The sequence below is a fragment of the Marmota flaviventris genome, chromosome 4 (assembly GCF_047511675.1).
Source record: "Marmota flaviventris isolate mMarFla1 chromosome 4, mMarFla1.hap1, whole genome shotgun sequence".
NCBI classification, from domain to species: Eukaryota; Metazoa; Chordata; class Mammalia; order Rodentia; family Sciuridae; genus Marmota; species Marmota flaviventris.
In genome coordinates, this window is record NC_092501.1 from 99,993,232 (window position 1) to 100,010,691 (window position 17,460).

Here is a 17,460-nt window from a genome sequence, read left to right on the forward strand (position 1 = left end):
TTTCTGTTCTGTTCCGTTGGTCTATGTGTGTGTTTTTAATACCAGTACCAAGCAGATTTTGTTACTATAGCTCCATAGTTATAATTTGAAGTCAGGTATTTTGATGCCTCCAGCATTGTTTTTTGGTTTAGAATTGTTTTGGCTATTCCATGTCTTTTCACTCTTCCAAATGAATTTTCAGACTGATTCTTTCTCGTTATGTGAAGAATGTCATTGGCATTTTGATGGGGATTGCATTGTAGATTTCTTTTGATAATGTGGCCATTTTGACACTATTAATTTTGCCTATCCATGAACATGGGAAGTCTTTCCATTTTCTAATATCTTCTTCAACTTTTTTTCTTCAGCATTCTATAATTTTCATTGTAGAACTTTCTCATTGCCTTGATTACATTTATTCCTGGTTTGCTTTTGTTTTATGAAACTATTGTGAATACAACTGATTTTGTGATTTCTTTCTCAATAGGTTATTATTGGTGTATAGGAAAGCTACTGATTTTTGCATATTGATTTTGTATCCTATTACTTTGCTGAATTTGCTTATTAGCTCTAGCAGTCTTTTGGAGGAACTTTTTGAAACTTCTACATATAGGATCATATCATCTGTGAACAGTGATCATTTGATTTCTTCCATTTCTATTTTTATCCCTTTTATTTCCTTCTCTTGCCTTATTGTTCTGGCTGGAATTTCTAGTACTGTATTGAATAGGAGTGATCAGTTTGAACATCCTTGTCTTGTTCTGGATTTTCAAGGAAATGCTTTCAGTGGTTATCTATTCATGAGATGTTGGTCTCTGAAGTAAACCATCAAAGTCCCCCATAAGCTCCTGGACTAGGAATGTTCTAGTCCATGACTACTATAAATGATTTTGGCCCCTATGCACAAAAATAGACCAGTCAGGCCAAACTTGTCTAATTTAATGTTACTAAATTAAAAAAAAAAAAATCCATGACACTGAGGATTTCCTTAACAAAGACATGTGTCTATCTATTGCTCTGTTTCTGCTTATATAGACAATTAATTGGGAAGTATTGTGGTTTAGATTGATAATAGACAGGTAAGGTATGGTTGGAGGAGGTAAACTACTGGGGATGTACCTTTGACATGTATATTTTGTGGGTGGTGAGCAGAGTTCTCTCCCTCCCCACTGCCCTGCCTCTGGTGGCCATGTCCTGAGCTACATTTCTATGCCATGTCTTTCTGCCACGATATCCTGCCTCATTGTGGGCCCAGAGCTATGGAGTCCACTGTCTATGGAATGAGATCTCTGAAACTATGAGGCAAAATAATCTTTGTTCTTATAAGGTCTTTCGGTCACAAAACAAAAAAACAAACAAACAGAAACAACAACAACAAAAAAAAACACCTCAGTAAACAGGCAACAGGAAGGAAGCTCTGCCTAAAACTTTAATATAGATCAAGACTACACACACACACAGCAGATGCTCCATCTTCTGCTGGATCTGTGCATAGAAAAAGGTAACAGTCAAGGCTATATAACTCTATTATTTAAAGAAGTACTATAATGGCCTCCATTTCATTTCTGCAGAAGTAGGTCTCTGGGCATATATAATCCCAAGAACATAAAGAGAAAGACTTGAAATTCTGTTGCATTTATTGTGCACAGGACAATTTCTTTTTTTAAAATATTTATTTTTTTGGTGTAGATGGACACAACACAATGCCTTTATTTTTTATGTGGTACTGAGGATCAAACCCAGATCCCGCCCATGCTGGGCGAGCACTCTACCGCTGAGCCACAATCCCAGTCCCCAATTTCTTTAATAGGCATGTTGACTTAAGAGAAATATTTCCTTCTCTTAACATGGACTTAGACTGTCCAATCCTTGAAAATTATTGTTTGATCATGGGAAACCTTATGTGAATGAGAGAGTGTTTTATCTATATCATATTCAGAAAAGATCAAAAGGACTCAGGAAGAAAAAGAAAGGTCAAGTTTACTTCCCACTGGTCCCGAAACATCAACATAGACAGCACTTGTCATGTCAACAACGATCCCATATTCTTTTGCTATAGCTATTCACTGTCATCCCTACAGTCATAACTCACACTCCAGAATATAGGCTCCTGAGTAGATTTGTGTAAGTCTAACAAGTTTTAGAGAGAAATCAACTCCTGTAGGTAGTGAGTGGAATGTTCTTTTCTCTCTCTCTTTTTTGGGGGGGTGGGGGTAGTACCGGGATAGAACTCAGGGGCACTCAACCATGGAATCACATCCCCAGCCCTATTTTGTATTTTATTTAGAGACAGGGCATCACTGAGTTGCTTAGTACTCCACCATTGCTGAGGCTGGCTTTGAACTCACAACCCTCCTGCCTCAGCCTCCTGAGCTGCTGGGATTACAACATGCGCCACTGTGCCCAGTGGAATATTCTTAAACTAAGGTGGACATTGGTCTTATAAAACATTTATGAAAGGTACTCTCTCCAAAAATGAGATCAGGTAGATCTTGATGTATCATATAAAGAATAGGAAGCCATATACCTGTAAATGCCTAACCTTTTTGACTTAGATATACAACTAAAAAAAAATATTTAAAAACATAATTCCCCCACCCTTTTAAATTTAGCATCCAATAAATTTTTTTCTAGCCACTAGGGATTAATGAATAACATACCTCTTTGGCAAAGAATTTTGCTATAATGGACTAATCTGTAAAAATTATTTTGTTGTAAGCTGGGTATGTGATCCCAGCTACTTGAGAGGCTGAGGTAGGGAAACCACTTGAGCCCAAGAGTTTCAGGCCACCATGGACAATCTAGAGACACCCCATCTCAAAAAAAATTGTAGAAATGATAATAAAAAATTTTATATTGCATTTTTTAAAAATTATTCAATCCATTAAAAAGCAAAAATAGTTCAAGTTTCTCTAAAATGTAAGTTAAACTTAAAATATACTTAGTATTCTTTTGGGTACATAATTCTTTTTTTGGCATTTATCTTCACATTTCACTAATTAGTATGGTGCTTTAGAACTCAGTGAAATACTTTTTGTTGCTCAGGTGAGTTGATTCATTTTCAACAAATTTTCACATATTGATTTGTTTTGTTTTCTTTGTGCTGGGATTGAGCCCAAGAGGGGCTTTACCCTGAAGTACATCCCAGCCTTTTAAATTTTTTACTTTGAAACAGGTTCTTGCTAAATTGCTTAGGGACTCCATAAGTTGCTGAGGCTGTCCTCAATCTTGCAATCCTCCAACCTCAGCCTCCTGAGTCATTAGGATTATAGGTGTGCACCACCAGCTGACTTTTAAAAAAGGCTTTCCCAGTGATGAATTTTTGCAGGAATATTTTCTATATTTATTGCCTTATCTGTTAAATAGGTCTCATTTCAGGTTAGGGCATTGGGTGTAAATCAATATGGTCCCTGCCTTAAGCGTTCATTTGTGGTTTGATCCCTTGAAAGAAGCTCTAATAATTCTTAAAGCTCTTAAAAACATAATTACAGTAGGAACATTTTAATTATGAAGGTAGTGTTTTCAGACAATTACAAGATTTAGAGAAAGAATGAGAAAAACTTTTCAGAGCAAAATCCAGTAGGATCTTAATAATACCAGGCATACAAACACTGACTGTGAATAGCCTGGTTGACATTTCTGTATTTCATCCTTCCTAAATTGTTAGGAAACCACTTTACAAACTACAGCATGCCTTATATTATCTAATAATATCTTCTACCACCTAGGCAATTCGGCCTCAATTGCAAAGAATGAACAATGATTACCAAATTAATAACAGGGGTTTAAAAATTTGCAATCCTGTGTTTACCAACAATAAAAATGCAGATTGAAGAAGTCTACAAAATTGACTTGATTTTATTTCAGTTGCAGAATTTACTTCTTGCTCTCCTACTGACCTCTTCCTTTACACTTACATGTGCTCCTCAAGAAAAGCCAAATGGAGACACTTCGCCTTAGTTCTTTCAAAGCAATGACATAGAAGTATGCCAAGGACTGTTATTACCTTCTCTGGTGCCAACACCTTCTTGAGACACAGCCAACCCACACAGATGCAGACATGGGCACTGAGGAACAGTTTCCAAATTTCTAAAGCTCAGAGCTCTGTTCTCAGAATAAGAAGTCCAACTGAAAGAGTGGAAATATTGTATATTCTAATTTTCTTCAAAACAGTTATAATAAAAATTAAAATAGCTTTCCACCATATCTATATTGAATTTATTTGACCTTGTTCTATCACTCTAGCCTAATACTGAAACTCATCAAAATTCAAATACCTATAAATGAAGCATGAATAATAACAACAACTTGAAATGTCGAAATAATTGCTCAAGGTGATTTAAATTCTGTAAACATAGCTATCAAAAAGAAAAATAGCATTCTTGGCCTGAAAGAGTAAAAGATTCAGATAAAAATGTTTTCCTAATAAGCAGTGTGCTTAGGTATAGTATTATTACAGGAAAGAGCAAAATTCCAATCATCCTTGCTAAATTGCATGTCTGCTAACTTCAGCTATTTTGGGATTTTTAAAAGTTAAACCATTTCCAAGTGAGAGAAGAAATATGCACAGTTTCTTTGTGCATGGAAATGAAATGTTATCTATTCATTCCATCTCCTTCTTTAAATTCTCTTAAAAATTAGATAAATCTGCTGTTTCAGGATATAAACTTTGAAACTATTTTCAAAATAGCTTATTGCAGTATTGGGGTAATAGTCATAATAATAGCTGCCATTTATGAGTACTTGTCATTATGTACTTCATTTATAATATAAAACCTACATGAGAGTACTTTTGTTTAAGGGGTTAAACTTTAACCAAGATTACTCAATCAGAGCCAAGAATAAAACCATGTCATACACCAAAGTCAGCTCTGTTCAACGTGCAATGACTTTTAGCTAATTGTTACAGATCCCGATAATGTTTCTTTTACAATTAACTTACCTGATCTCCCCCCACTATAGTTTATGCCATAGTTTCAGAATCATGCTATCAATCAAGTACTGTGTGAGAACACGGAAAATTCTCTATTATCAAGGCCAGACTTTTTTTTTTTTTTTTTTTTGTACAAGGGATTGAAACCAGGAACACTTTACCACTGAGTTACATTCCCAGTCCTTTGTATTTTTTGTCTTGAGACGGTCCTGCTAAATTGCTGAGGCTGGCCTTAAATTTGTCATCCTCCTGCCTCCACCTCTCAGATAAATTGCTGAGATTACAGACTTGCACCACTGTACCAGGCTAATGCCAGAAGATTTGTAATGATGAAATTTTCAGCCACTTAGTGAATGCTATAGTTTAAATGTATCCCGTAAGGTTTCATGTGTTGAAATTTAATCTCCATTGTGAGATGTTATGTTTCAGGGAAACTTAATCTGACCGTAGTGTTTAGAGATGGGGCCTTTGTGAAATGATCAGGATTAAAATCCCCCATGACTGGATCCTGCTGGCTTTATAAGAGGGAGAGAGATAGGACAAGATCCATTCTCACATATACCCTGTTTTTGACATGCCATGCCCTGCATCACCTTGGAATGCTGCCAGCTGGAATCCGGCTGAGAACTCCATAACTATGAAGCCAAAACAAGCTTGTTTTCATTAAAACTTACCCAGTCCGTGGTTTTATTGGTTAAAAAAAAAAAAAAAAAAAGATCAATATATTGGGAAAGGGTTCTAACTGGATATAGAAAAAATAATTTTCTCTCTTAAAAAGTTCCATCATCTCCAGAAGTGGTTGTGCATGCCTGTAATCCCAGATTTTGGGAGGATAAGACAGGAGGATTTTAAATTCAAGGCCAGCCTCAGCAATTTGGCAAGGCCCTCAGCAATTTAGTGAGACCCTGTCTCGAATTAAAAAAATAGAAAGGACTGAGGATGTAGCTCAGGAGTAACATGCCCCTGGGTTAGATCTTCAGTACCAAAAAAAAAAAAAAATCCATCTGCTAGGATCTCCAGCAGTCTTAGAATCATCTGAGAACTTGATATAAATGACAGTCACAGGTTCCACTTAACTGCTGCATCAGAATTTGCATTTTAATAACTGAGATCTTTCATTTGTTCAATAAAGTTTAAAATGCTCAGCTAGATAATACCTCTACCCTAAGTCTCTCAATTATTCCATTTCTCTTAATTTCTTCTTTCTTTTTTGCAGTACCAGAGATTGAACCCAGGGCGTGCTCCACTCAGTTACCTACAATCCTTTTTATTTTTTATTTTGAGACAGTCTTGTTAAGTTTCCCAGGCTGGCCTTGAACTTTTGACCCTTCTGTCTCAGCCTCCCAAGTCTCTGGGACTACACATGTGTACCACCACTGGGCCTGGCTTAGAAAGGCCCTTTCAAAAAGCTCTCTTTGCTCAAGCAATTAAAGGAGGTTTTCTGTACTCCTAAATCCATAGCTTCTCCTATTTGCGTCTCAACCCAGAATACAGTAAAATCACCTACCACACATTATCTGACTGCTATTATATACCAAATACTGTACTACGAAGATAAAATAGCGTGGTCCTTGTCCTTGAATGACTATCACTGAATATGCTCAGGAAGATAGTACTCTGAGTTCCTAAATTGCCAGTTCCAATAAACACTTTCATTTATTATCAGATAGGAGACTCTAGCTGTCTACACTAAGTCAGAGGTTTTGTAAAAATATAAAACAATGTATTCCTCTTTTTAAAGAAAATAGTTGTTTTTTTAAGTAAAAAAATAATATTTATATTAATGTGTGTGAATTCATTTTTATTTAAAAATATTTTTCAAATTTGTTTTAATCTCTAATACTGACAGGTCAAAAGATATCTGGTCTCCCCAGTCATTTTTAATAGTGTAAGGGGCTCCTGAAACCAAAAAAGATAAGAATTGGATTCCATTTTAAAACCAGGTTAAGCCCACCTGTAGTCCCAGATGCTCTCGAAGAGACTGAGTCAGGAGGATCCCTGAAGCACACAAGTTTGAGAAGAGTCTGAGAAACACAAGACATCCAGTCAAAACAAAACAAAAATAAAATTACAACAACAAAAACCAGGTTAATTGCTCAACTAACCCCCAATATCCATATCTACGTAGGTATCAATTATATAATATTGGAAATAAATGGATAAATTGGCCTAAGCATTTTCTCTTCCATGTTAATTTAGTTTGAGTCACTGTCCCTAGGAATTCCATGTAAAATAAGAAAATAGTAAGATGGCTCTCTATCATGACAAACCAAAAGGCTTCCATAGAATACCTGTAGCAATTGAAGCACATGCTTTAGTCTTGTGAAATGGAAAAAGCAATGCAAAAATTAAAAAAGTAAGTTGAATAGTTGGCTTTTAAGATTTTTTCTATGAGTTTATTTTGCCCACAAATCATGTATTCTAAAGTTCTTAATACTAGTACTGTTGGACTCTTACCTTGAATATTTTATACATATCTGATTATTAAGCTATACCATAAATGGCTATAAGAGCAAATATCTTCTTCATATTAAAGAAATAGTTAAGGGTTTTGCATTTTGTTTATTAAAAAAAATAATAGATTCCTGGGCTGGGGTTGTGGCTCAGAGATAGAACACTCTCGCCTAGCATGCATGAAGCACTGGGTTCAATCCTCAGCACCATGTAAAAATAAAATAAAGGTATTGTGTCCACCTACAACTAAAAAATACTTTAAAAAAACTGATTCCTCATAAGAAAGCCTCTTTTTAAAAATATTTTTTTAGTTGTAGATGGACACAGAATATCTTTATTTTTATTTATTTATTTTTATGTGGTGCTGAGGATCAAACCCAGGGGGCCTCACACATGCAAGGCAAGCGCTCTACCACTGAGCTACAAACCCCAGCCCAAGAAAGCCTTTTTTTAAAAATTTTTTTAGTTGTTAATGAACCTTCATTTTATTAATTTATTTGTATGTGGTGCTGAGAATTGAACCCTGTGCCTCACACATGCGAGGCAAGTGCTCTACCACTGACCGCCCCCCCCCCCCACTCCAGCCCAGGAAAGCATCTTTTAAATTATATCCAGAGAATGATTACTATCTTTTGTCCCAGACCATGTAATGTGTAACATTCACATTAGTTGTGCACATTATGGTCAAATGCATATGCTTCTAAGTGGTGGTGGAGCAGGGAGAGCCTGTGGCTTCAGATACTTGGTTTAGGGAGAAAAAAAGAAAGTGCCACTCTTAAAAACAATAATTTCTACTGCCTAGCCTTAAAGGAAAATTGAGATGCAATCTTTCTTGTCATCTTTTATCACAGGTAGTTAAATCCTCAGTAAGTGATACAAATTTTCATCTGGCAGGTTTTTACTACACCCTTAAAGAATAGTCTAATTTACAATATTTGCATATGCTTCCAATCTTTCATGGTAAGGGTACAAATAAGGCTCAAGGAATTTGCTTTCATCTTGTAGTCACAAAACATGTGTAGGACACAGAGATTTCATCCTTTAGCTCCTAGTGAAAATACCGTTAAGAATATCAATTATAGGGCTGTGGCTATGGCTCAGCAGTAGCACACTTGCCTGGCATATGTGAGGCACTGGGCTTGATTCTCAGCACCACGTATAAATAAATAAAGGTCTAACAACACTAAAAAAAATAAGTTACAAAAAAAAGTTTTAAAAAAAGAATGTCAATTATAAAGAAAACAAGCAACAATAAATGTTGGTGAGGATGTGGGGGAAAAGGTACATTATTACCCTGTGTGTATATATGATTACACGATCAGTGTGATTCTATATCATGTACAACAAAAAGAACTATGTATGAAGTGTCAAAATGCATTTGACTGTCATGTATCACTAAATCAGAACAAATAAAAATGCTTAGATTGAAAAAAAAGAATAGCAATTATCAATAATATGGTAATAATAAATGCTGGCAAGTATGTTAGGGGAAAGGTACACTCATACAATGCTGGTAAGACTGCAAATTGGTGCAACCACTCTGGAAAGCAGTATGGAGATTCCTCAGAAAATTTGGAATACAACCACCATTTGACCCAGCTATCCCACTTCTAGGTTTATACCCAAAGGACTTATTAAAATCAGCATACTACATTGACACAGCCACATCAATGTTCATAGCAGCTCAAATTCACAATAGTGAAGCTATGGATCCAGCCTAGCTGACCTTCAATAGATGAATGGATAAAGAAAATGTATACACAATTGAATATTACTCAGCCATAAATAGAAATGAAACTATGGCATGTACTGGTAAATGGAAGGTACTGAAGACTATCAGGCTAAGTGAACTAAACCAATCCCAAAAAAACAAAGGTCAAATGTTCTCTCTGACATGTGGATGCTAACTTACAATAAGGGGGAGGGGAAATAGAAGTACTTTGGATTAGACAGAGGGAAATGAAGGAAAGGGAGGGTGAATGGGAATAGGAAAGAATAAATAGGACATTACTATCCTATGTTCATATATGAATACATGACCAATGTAATTCCACATCATGTACAACCAGATGAATGGGAAGTTGTACTCCATGTATGTATAATATGTCAAAATACATTCTACTGTCACATATAACTAAAAAGAACAAATAAAAACTTTTAAAAGAAAATACTGTTAAACATAACTTATTGTAATACCAACTGTTCACATGTTAATAAAAGGTAGTTTTGAATCAACCAGTTAAAATGTGTTACTCAGAGGGATTTCTATTTAATGACTTGAATTACTACTTTAAATAAATCAATTTATGCTCACTACCTTGTAGATTATAAGAGATTCATGATATATTTCTTTTTTAAAAATATTTATTCTTTAGGTGTAGATGGACACAACGCAATGCCTTTATTTTTATGTGGTGCTGAGAATCAAACCTGGGTCCCGCCCATGCTAGGCGAGCGCTCTACTGTTGAGCCACAATCCCAGCCCCCTCATGATATATTTCTAAGCAACTAATTAATTCACCTTGCAAAACAAATTTTGGAATAGGTTGTATACATTCAGTGCACCTAAAGTAGGGCTTCCCAACCACCCTGTCAATTACACTGTAAGAATTGCTTAAAACACACAGCCTTTACTGTTTTTATATTTTCTCATAATGGCTGGCTATAGACTCTGTAAATGTTATACTGAGCACTTTCACCTATCAAGTGGGTAGAAGTAATAGTTCAGAATCTCTATACGAAACAAAGAAGTGAAGAAAAATACTTATGAGTAAGTTTTATTCAAAAGCAGAAACAAGTGAGAATATGCATAAAACAGAGGCAAAGAAGACTGGTCTAACCCACTGGTACCACTGGCACCACCAAGAAAATAAATGCTCTTCCTAATGTTTCATCTTCCATAGTACAATATTTTATGTCCTTAAGAAAGTCAAAATTCAAAATCCAAAGAAACAAAAGAAATGATGAAACATTTCCTATCCCAAAACAGTCTATTTCACAATTGGCTTTTAGTAATAATTTTATTGAAAGAACAGGAACTTCATTTTACAATCTTAGAGAATCTTACAAAAAAATTAACTATTATTTATGTATAAAGTCCTCTAAATTAGTGTTAAAAACCTTTTACAATGTGGTTTTACTTTAGTCAAGGATTTAATTAATAGAGAATTTAGACGAGTTATTTTCCTTTTCAAGGTACATTTGAATGTGTGAGTGAAACTATGTACAGCCATCCCACCATATCTGTGGGGGATTGGTTCCAGCTTCCCACCATCTGAAACACCAAAATCTACTCAAGTCCTTATACAACATGGCATGGTATTTGCATATGACCTGCACACATCCTCCTGTATACCTCAAGTCATCTCCAGATTACTTCTAATATCTAATATAATATAAATGCTAAGTAAATAGTTGTTACACTATTGTTTAGGAGGAAATGACAAGAAAAAAGGCTTTGTATGGATGCAACGTTTTTTTGTTGTTGTTGTTTTTTTGGTTTTTTTTGGTGATGGGGATTGAACTCAGGGCCTTGTGCATGTGAAGGCAAACACTCTACCAACTGAGCCCCTAGAAACCTTTTTTTTTTTTTAAATGTTTTTATTAGTCAATAGTTTTTGTTGTTGTTGTTGTTGTTTTGGTACTGGGGATTGAACCCTGAAATGCTTAACCACTGAGACACATCCCCAGCCCTTTTTATTTTTTAATTTAAGATAGGGTCTTACTCAGTTGCTTAGGGCCTTGCTAAGTTACTGAGGCTGGCCTCTGGCCTCAAACTTTTGATCTTTTTGCCTTAGCCTCCTAAGTCACTAGAATTACAGGTGTGTGACCACACATAGCCCAACAAAGGAATCTTAAGCCTCCTATGAAACCTATAGAAATTAGACAAAACCAATGTCTGAAAATATATCGTAAATTATATTATTTTCATTAAGCAATCAGGTGTATGTTATATATATATCCTGGTGATAAATCTTATCTAATAAGCATGTGCACCAGTCCAAGATGGAATGAAAATAAATTAACATTTATAAGGAATTATAATTTTCGTTTCAGGGATTCTAAAGTTTGATTCACCACAAAATACAGAGAACTTCCATTTTATTTATTATTTATTATTTTTTAGTTGTATATAAACACAATACCTTTATTTTATTTATTTTTATGTGGTGCTGAGGATAGAACCCAGTGCCCCATCTGTGCTAGGCAAGCACTCTACAACTGTGGTGCAATCCCAGCCCAGAACTTCCATTTTAGTTTCAAGTGAATATGGAAGATATTAGAGGTTATTATGGAGACCATAAAAGCACCTTTCTGTGTTTCAGTAATTAAAAGCAAATCTTTGTTTAGTTTTCAAAAGTCTACCAAGCAAAAACATTTAGTTTCAGTTCCTGTTATAATTCCTTTCCCCCAATCTACCATAGTCATTAACAACATTATACAGAAATGATCCACAACTTCATCAGCCTTAGTGTCTCCACAAGTTTCCATACAAAGTCAACTACAATCTCTTCTATAAGTGCCAATTTTTAAGAAAGTGACTAAATCAACTATTGCAGGGAGTTGAGCTAAGAAATAAAAAATGTCCTGGACATGAACCTAAGGGACAGGCAAGAGGAATTTTCAAGTTGTGTGTTTCACAAGGGACTGTTAAACAAAATTATGGGAAGCCAATTGTTTGGCTTGAACTCCTGCATGAGGCCTCAACAGACCAAACCAAAACAGAATCACTTAAAAATAGCATAATCAAACTGAAATGTTAAGGAAGCAGAGAGATCCCAAAACAGATCAGTTTTTCCTAAAAACAAGATTTCAGTTTACCTGAGTGACTGATAAGGAAGGTCTCTGTTTAGCCTTTTTAAAAAAAATAAATAGCCTGACCAGACATGGTGGTGCATGCCTGTAATCCCAGGAATTCAAGAGGCTGAGGCAGGGGTGGGGGATCGCAGTTTCAGCAACTTAGCAAGACCCTGTCTCCAAACAACGACACAACAAAATGTCTGGGATGTAGTAACCCAGTGCCCCTGGGTTCAATCACTGGTACAAAAACAAAACAAAACAACAACAACCCTGAACTAACGTGATGTTGGCCAGTTGTTTTCCATTGTTGTTTCTTTGTTCCCATCTTAACAACCCACTCTTCTGCTATTTATTGCGCAGTTGGAGCTCTCATTCTATCTTATAGCATGGAGGCTGCCCCAATTCATGATTCTCAAGTGAAAAAGTTAAAAATCAATTATAATTAAATTAGTCCTTATTATTATTTTTTTAAATGGTGGTACTGAAGTCTTGAATTAATTTTGAGTCAGGGTGTTGCTAAGTTGCCTAGGCTAGCCTGGAACTTGCAATCTTTCTGCATCAGCTTCCTGGGTTTACAGGGGTTTGACACTGCCAGAATTCTGTCTTCTCACAGGACAAAATTCACCCTATAGGGTATACCAAAGAATGCTAGTCCTAAGTGTTGTTCCACAAAATGTGTAGGAAAAATTATTCATGATATGTAGAATATTTTTTAAAAGCTGAGGGATTCTACAATCGTCCCCTCCATACCCAATATATCTGTAACTTTAATAAAATTGTTTAATATTTGACTTCACAATCCTTCTGGCCCACTAATAGTCTGCAACGTTAATGTGTCTCATAGTTAACTGAGAAACCATGTAAATTCTGGGTAATGTGCCATTGCTTTAGAATCTATTAAAAAATTATGTAGTAGGAGAAATCCATCAAGGCAACAGGCAGAAAACTACTCAGGTGATATTTACTATATAACATATATATGTAAAGAAAATGCAAACAATGTTAACACAAAAGGACGCTTAGTTATTTTTACTGGCATGACAAAAGCATAATGCACATATACAGTTTACCAAATTTGTTTGAGGGCTGGGGATGTGGCTCTAGCACGCTCCCCTGGCATGTGCCGGGCGCTGGGTTCGATCCTCAGCACCATATAAAAATAAAGATGTTGTGTCCACCAAAAACTAAAAAATAAATATTGAAAAATTCTCTTTAAAAAAAAATTTGTTTGAGAATTGTGTGCTTGTGTGTGTGTGTGGGGGGGGGGGGCTGATCAAATCCAGCATCTCATGCATGCTAGGTAAGCACTCTACCACGGGGCTATATCCTCAGCTCATTAGATAATTTCTTCATTCCTCTACCACCACTTCACCCAGACCCTTTTCACTAGAATGGTGCTAAGTGTAAATCTCTCCCAAGGCGACCTTCCTTATTATGTCTATTTTTTTCTCATCTAGTGCTTCCTAAACTTAGTATTCATATGAATCACACAGGGATCTTGTTAAAAATTCAGTCTTTGGAGTTAGGGTCTGAAATTCTTCATTTCTAACAAGATCCCAGGTAATAGTGATGGAACCACATTTTGAGTAACAAAGATCTAACTCATTCTGCAAGCCATTGCCACTTTATTGTTCCTAAAAATCACTGCTCACATATTACTGCCTCAAGAATCCACTTTCACTCTGTGAATTATGTATAAACCTCTATACTCAATACTAGTCCAGAATTTCATCTGGACAAACCTGACTTTCCTACTTCTATATTTGTTGTAACCCAGCTCTGTTTTTTAGTTGCTATTTTGTTTTTGAGATAAAATATACATATGGCACTGTACATGTTTTTTTAAATATTTTTTTTAGTTGTCAATGGACTTTATTTATTTATATGTTGTTCTGATAATCGAACTCAGTGCCTCACACATACTAGGCAAGTGCTCTACCACTGAGCCACAATCCCAGCCCAGCACAGTACAGATTTTAAATGTAGAATTCAATCCGTTTTGATAAATGAACATCCAAGTAACCACTACCCCCTCAAAAAATACAAAACCAGTCCCATGTTTTGGCCCAATGCTATAAATACCTCCATGAAGACTTCTTTCCTTTCTTCAAAGCACACCCCCAAATTCACTCATACCTTCATCTAAATGATTATCACTTTTAAGGCCCAAATATCTACATCTGTGTCTCGAATCTTATGCCCCTCTCTCCCCATATTTTTTTAATATATATATTTTTAGTTGTGGATGGAAACAATACTTTTGTTTGTTTTTATGTGGTGTTGAGGATCAAACCTAATGCCTCACACATGCAAGGCCAGCGCTCTACCACTAAGCCACAACACCAGCCCTCCTTCCCAGTATTTTATCCACAGAGTTGTCAGAGTGATCTTTTAAAATTTTAAGTCAAATCGGTTTAAAACCTCCAATGGCTTACTGTCACACTTGTAATAAATTCAAACACCTTTTCCTCCTCTAACTTCATATTCTGCTGCTTTCCTGATTTCTTTCTGTGCCCTGGTCATATGGAACTTCCTCCTGGTCCTACAATACAGAAAGATTTTCCTACCTTAGAGACTGTGCATGAATTATTATCCTCCCTATTGTACCCATCACTTTTATGACTGGCTACTTTTTGTCATTCAGTTCTCAACTTCAAAGTCATATCTTCACAGGAGGCTTCCCTGACAAAAAATCTCAAGTATATACTCAGTTACTTTAAAAAAAAATCCTACTTTAATTCTCCACACAGCATCTATCATTAGTATATATGTTCTTTATGTGTTTGTTATTATCTTTTCTCAAACTCTGAGCTATATCCCTAGTATAAACTCTAGCTGGGGATATGGCTCAGTTGGTAGAGTGCTTGCCTTGCATGCACAAGGTCCTAGGTTTGATCCCCAGCACCAAAAAAAAAAAAAAAAGCATAAATTCCATGACTACAGAACTTATTAATAGTGTTCACTGTGATAACTCCTGCATCTAAACACTGTCCATCTCATTATAAGTAGATCTTCAACAAATGTTTTCTATATAAATATGTGAACATGTATGATATACATTCATACTATGAAGATGGAAATTGTGCCTGGTTTTCCAATACATAATCTCTCATGGGATCTAAAAAGGATAAAAAGCTATTGCTATTAATCAAACAAGATAAGTCCTTCAAATGAAAGAAAGGGAAGGAAAGAATTACTGTTTTAACTTGTTGCAAAAATAAAACACAGGTTAAATCAAATTTTAATTCACATAAATTTTTAATCAGTCAAGTTAATGAAAATATCAAAATTTCTGAGTTAGTGTATGGCAGCGGAAGTTTAACTTTTGTTGCAAATAATACAGTATTTGGTATTTCCATCATCAACAAGCTATGCTGCAGAAAGAGCAATTGCATTAAATCTTAATTCATCAGGGTCACGTTCCATAAACTTCTTGCAAACTTCTATGGCATCCTATGGGGAAAAAAAAAGTATAACTTTTCAGTTTTTAAATATATGTTTTACCTATGAATGATAAATAAGAATTTCATATTTTTTCTGGTCCTAATTTTATACTGCAGACTTATTTTTCCAAATAAAAAATACAAAACACCAAAAGACGGAACAGTTGGTGGCCCAACTTGCTTAGTACAAAAGTGTAAGATATAGCAATTATTCTTTCTTAAAATTTTTACCTTTTAACCTGAAAATTACATATTTCACTGATTCTAAGCAACTTGAAAGAAGACTGAATATATATGATATATATTCATACTATGCAGATAGAAATTATGCCTGGTTTCCCAGTACATAATCTCTCCTGGGATCTAATAAGGATAAAAACAGCTATTGCTAGTAATCAAACAAGATAAGTCCTTCACAAGAAAGAAAGGGATTTAAAATCTTATAAAATCTCTAAAATTTGGATCATGATACAACTCATGGTATCTTGGACTCAAATATAGGATATAGTGAATGACTCTTTCAATACTATTCTTGTCTTTTTTAAATTTAACAATTGTTCACATAAAACACAAGCAACCTCCTTAACTGTTGTAGATTTTAAATACTAATTCAAATTTTTGTTTTTTAGATTTTCTGAAAAGAGCAAGGACAAAGAAACATCCAGACTCAGAGAAAATATTATACAAATAATCTTTAGAGATGTCTTAAAGATGATAAGAATATCATTTATACTCAAAATAGGCCAACATGTTTTATCATTACCTCTAATAAAGTTTCATCACTAGTTTTCCCATGGTTAATTGGAAATGGTTTCCGTCCATCTGTGGAAAATAGACAAAAAGTTGAATGCTTAGCTGTTTTTACAAGATAATGGACTTTACCTCACACTTTCCTCTTCCTGAGACAAGAAAAGTTAAAAGATACATCCTAAAACAAATATTTTAAATGTGTAACCATGAATATTTTTTAACATTAAAGGTTAACAGAATACTCATTCATTCATTTTGCAGTACTGGGTATGGAACCCAGGGCCTCACACAGGCTATGCAAGTATTCTACTAATGATTTAAATCCCTGGTCCTTTTTAGAAGTTTTTTTATTTTGAGGCAGGGTCTCACCAAGTTGTTGGGGGTGGCCTCAAACTTTCAATCCTCCTGCCTTAGCTTCCTGAGTGGCTGGGTTTATAGGTATATACCACCATGCCTGACCAAGAATATTCTTAGCACCTTGTTTCCACATTTAAAAGCCTAAATTATTTTTATGAATAGAATTTATTATAAATGAATATTGGTTTTAACTTCCTGAAAATATGTAAAATTAGTAATTTTGGGGGAAATTATGAACTCAGTTTTTATCCTCAGAAATATAAAAGATATGTATTTTTGCTTTAAAACTAAATCAGAAGATCTTAAGTAAGACTGTCAAGTTTTTTTTAATGAAGGGAGTTATACTGTCATAGCTTATGTATTATTACTAACTATGTACCACAAACACTGTAATATAAAGCAACAATTTAAATAACCTACAATTATTTTACTGACCACCAAAACAACTAACCAAATTGACAATCATCTTGAATAAGCTGGTACTTTTTTAATATTATGAAAAAAATAAAAAGTCCAGAATCATAAAAATTCTTATTAACCCAAAGTTAAATGATACTACCTTTTATGCAAATGTATCATCTTAGATGTCTAATTTAATTGGTACTTAATCAAGTTCAATCCACAAAACACAGTACTTTCTTATAATACCATGGTTTCTAAACAATAAAAATTTCTGAATCAGGGCTGGGATTGTGGCTTAGTGGTAGAAAGCTTGCCTAGCATGTGTGAGGCACTGGATTCGAT

At 35.0% G+C, this 17,460-nt stretch overlaps 1 protein-coding gene across 1 annotated transcript in view; it reads right to left on the reverse strand.

Annotated features, from left to right (window-relative positions):
- Positions 1-15,400: 15,400 nt before the first annotated feature.
- Positions 15,401-17,460, reverse strand: part of Uchl3 (ubiquitin C-terminal hydrolase L3) — a 59,279-nt gene continuing 57,219 nt past the window's right edge. Inside the window, exons 7-8 of the mRNA XM_027938056.2 lie at positions 16,373-16,431; positions 15,401-15,619 (exon numbers count right to left, since the gene is read on the reverse strand). Coding sequence (XP_027793857.2) covers positions 15,536-15,619; positions 16,373-16,431 — 143 coding nt within the window. The 3' untranslated portion in view covers positions 15,401-15,535. The remainder of the gene's footprint in view (positions 15,620-16,372; positions 16,432-17,460) is intronic.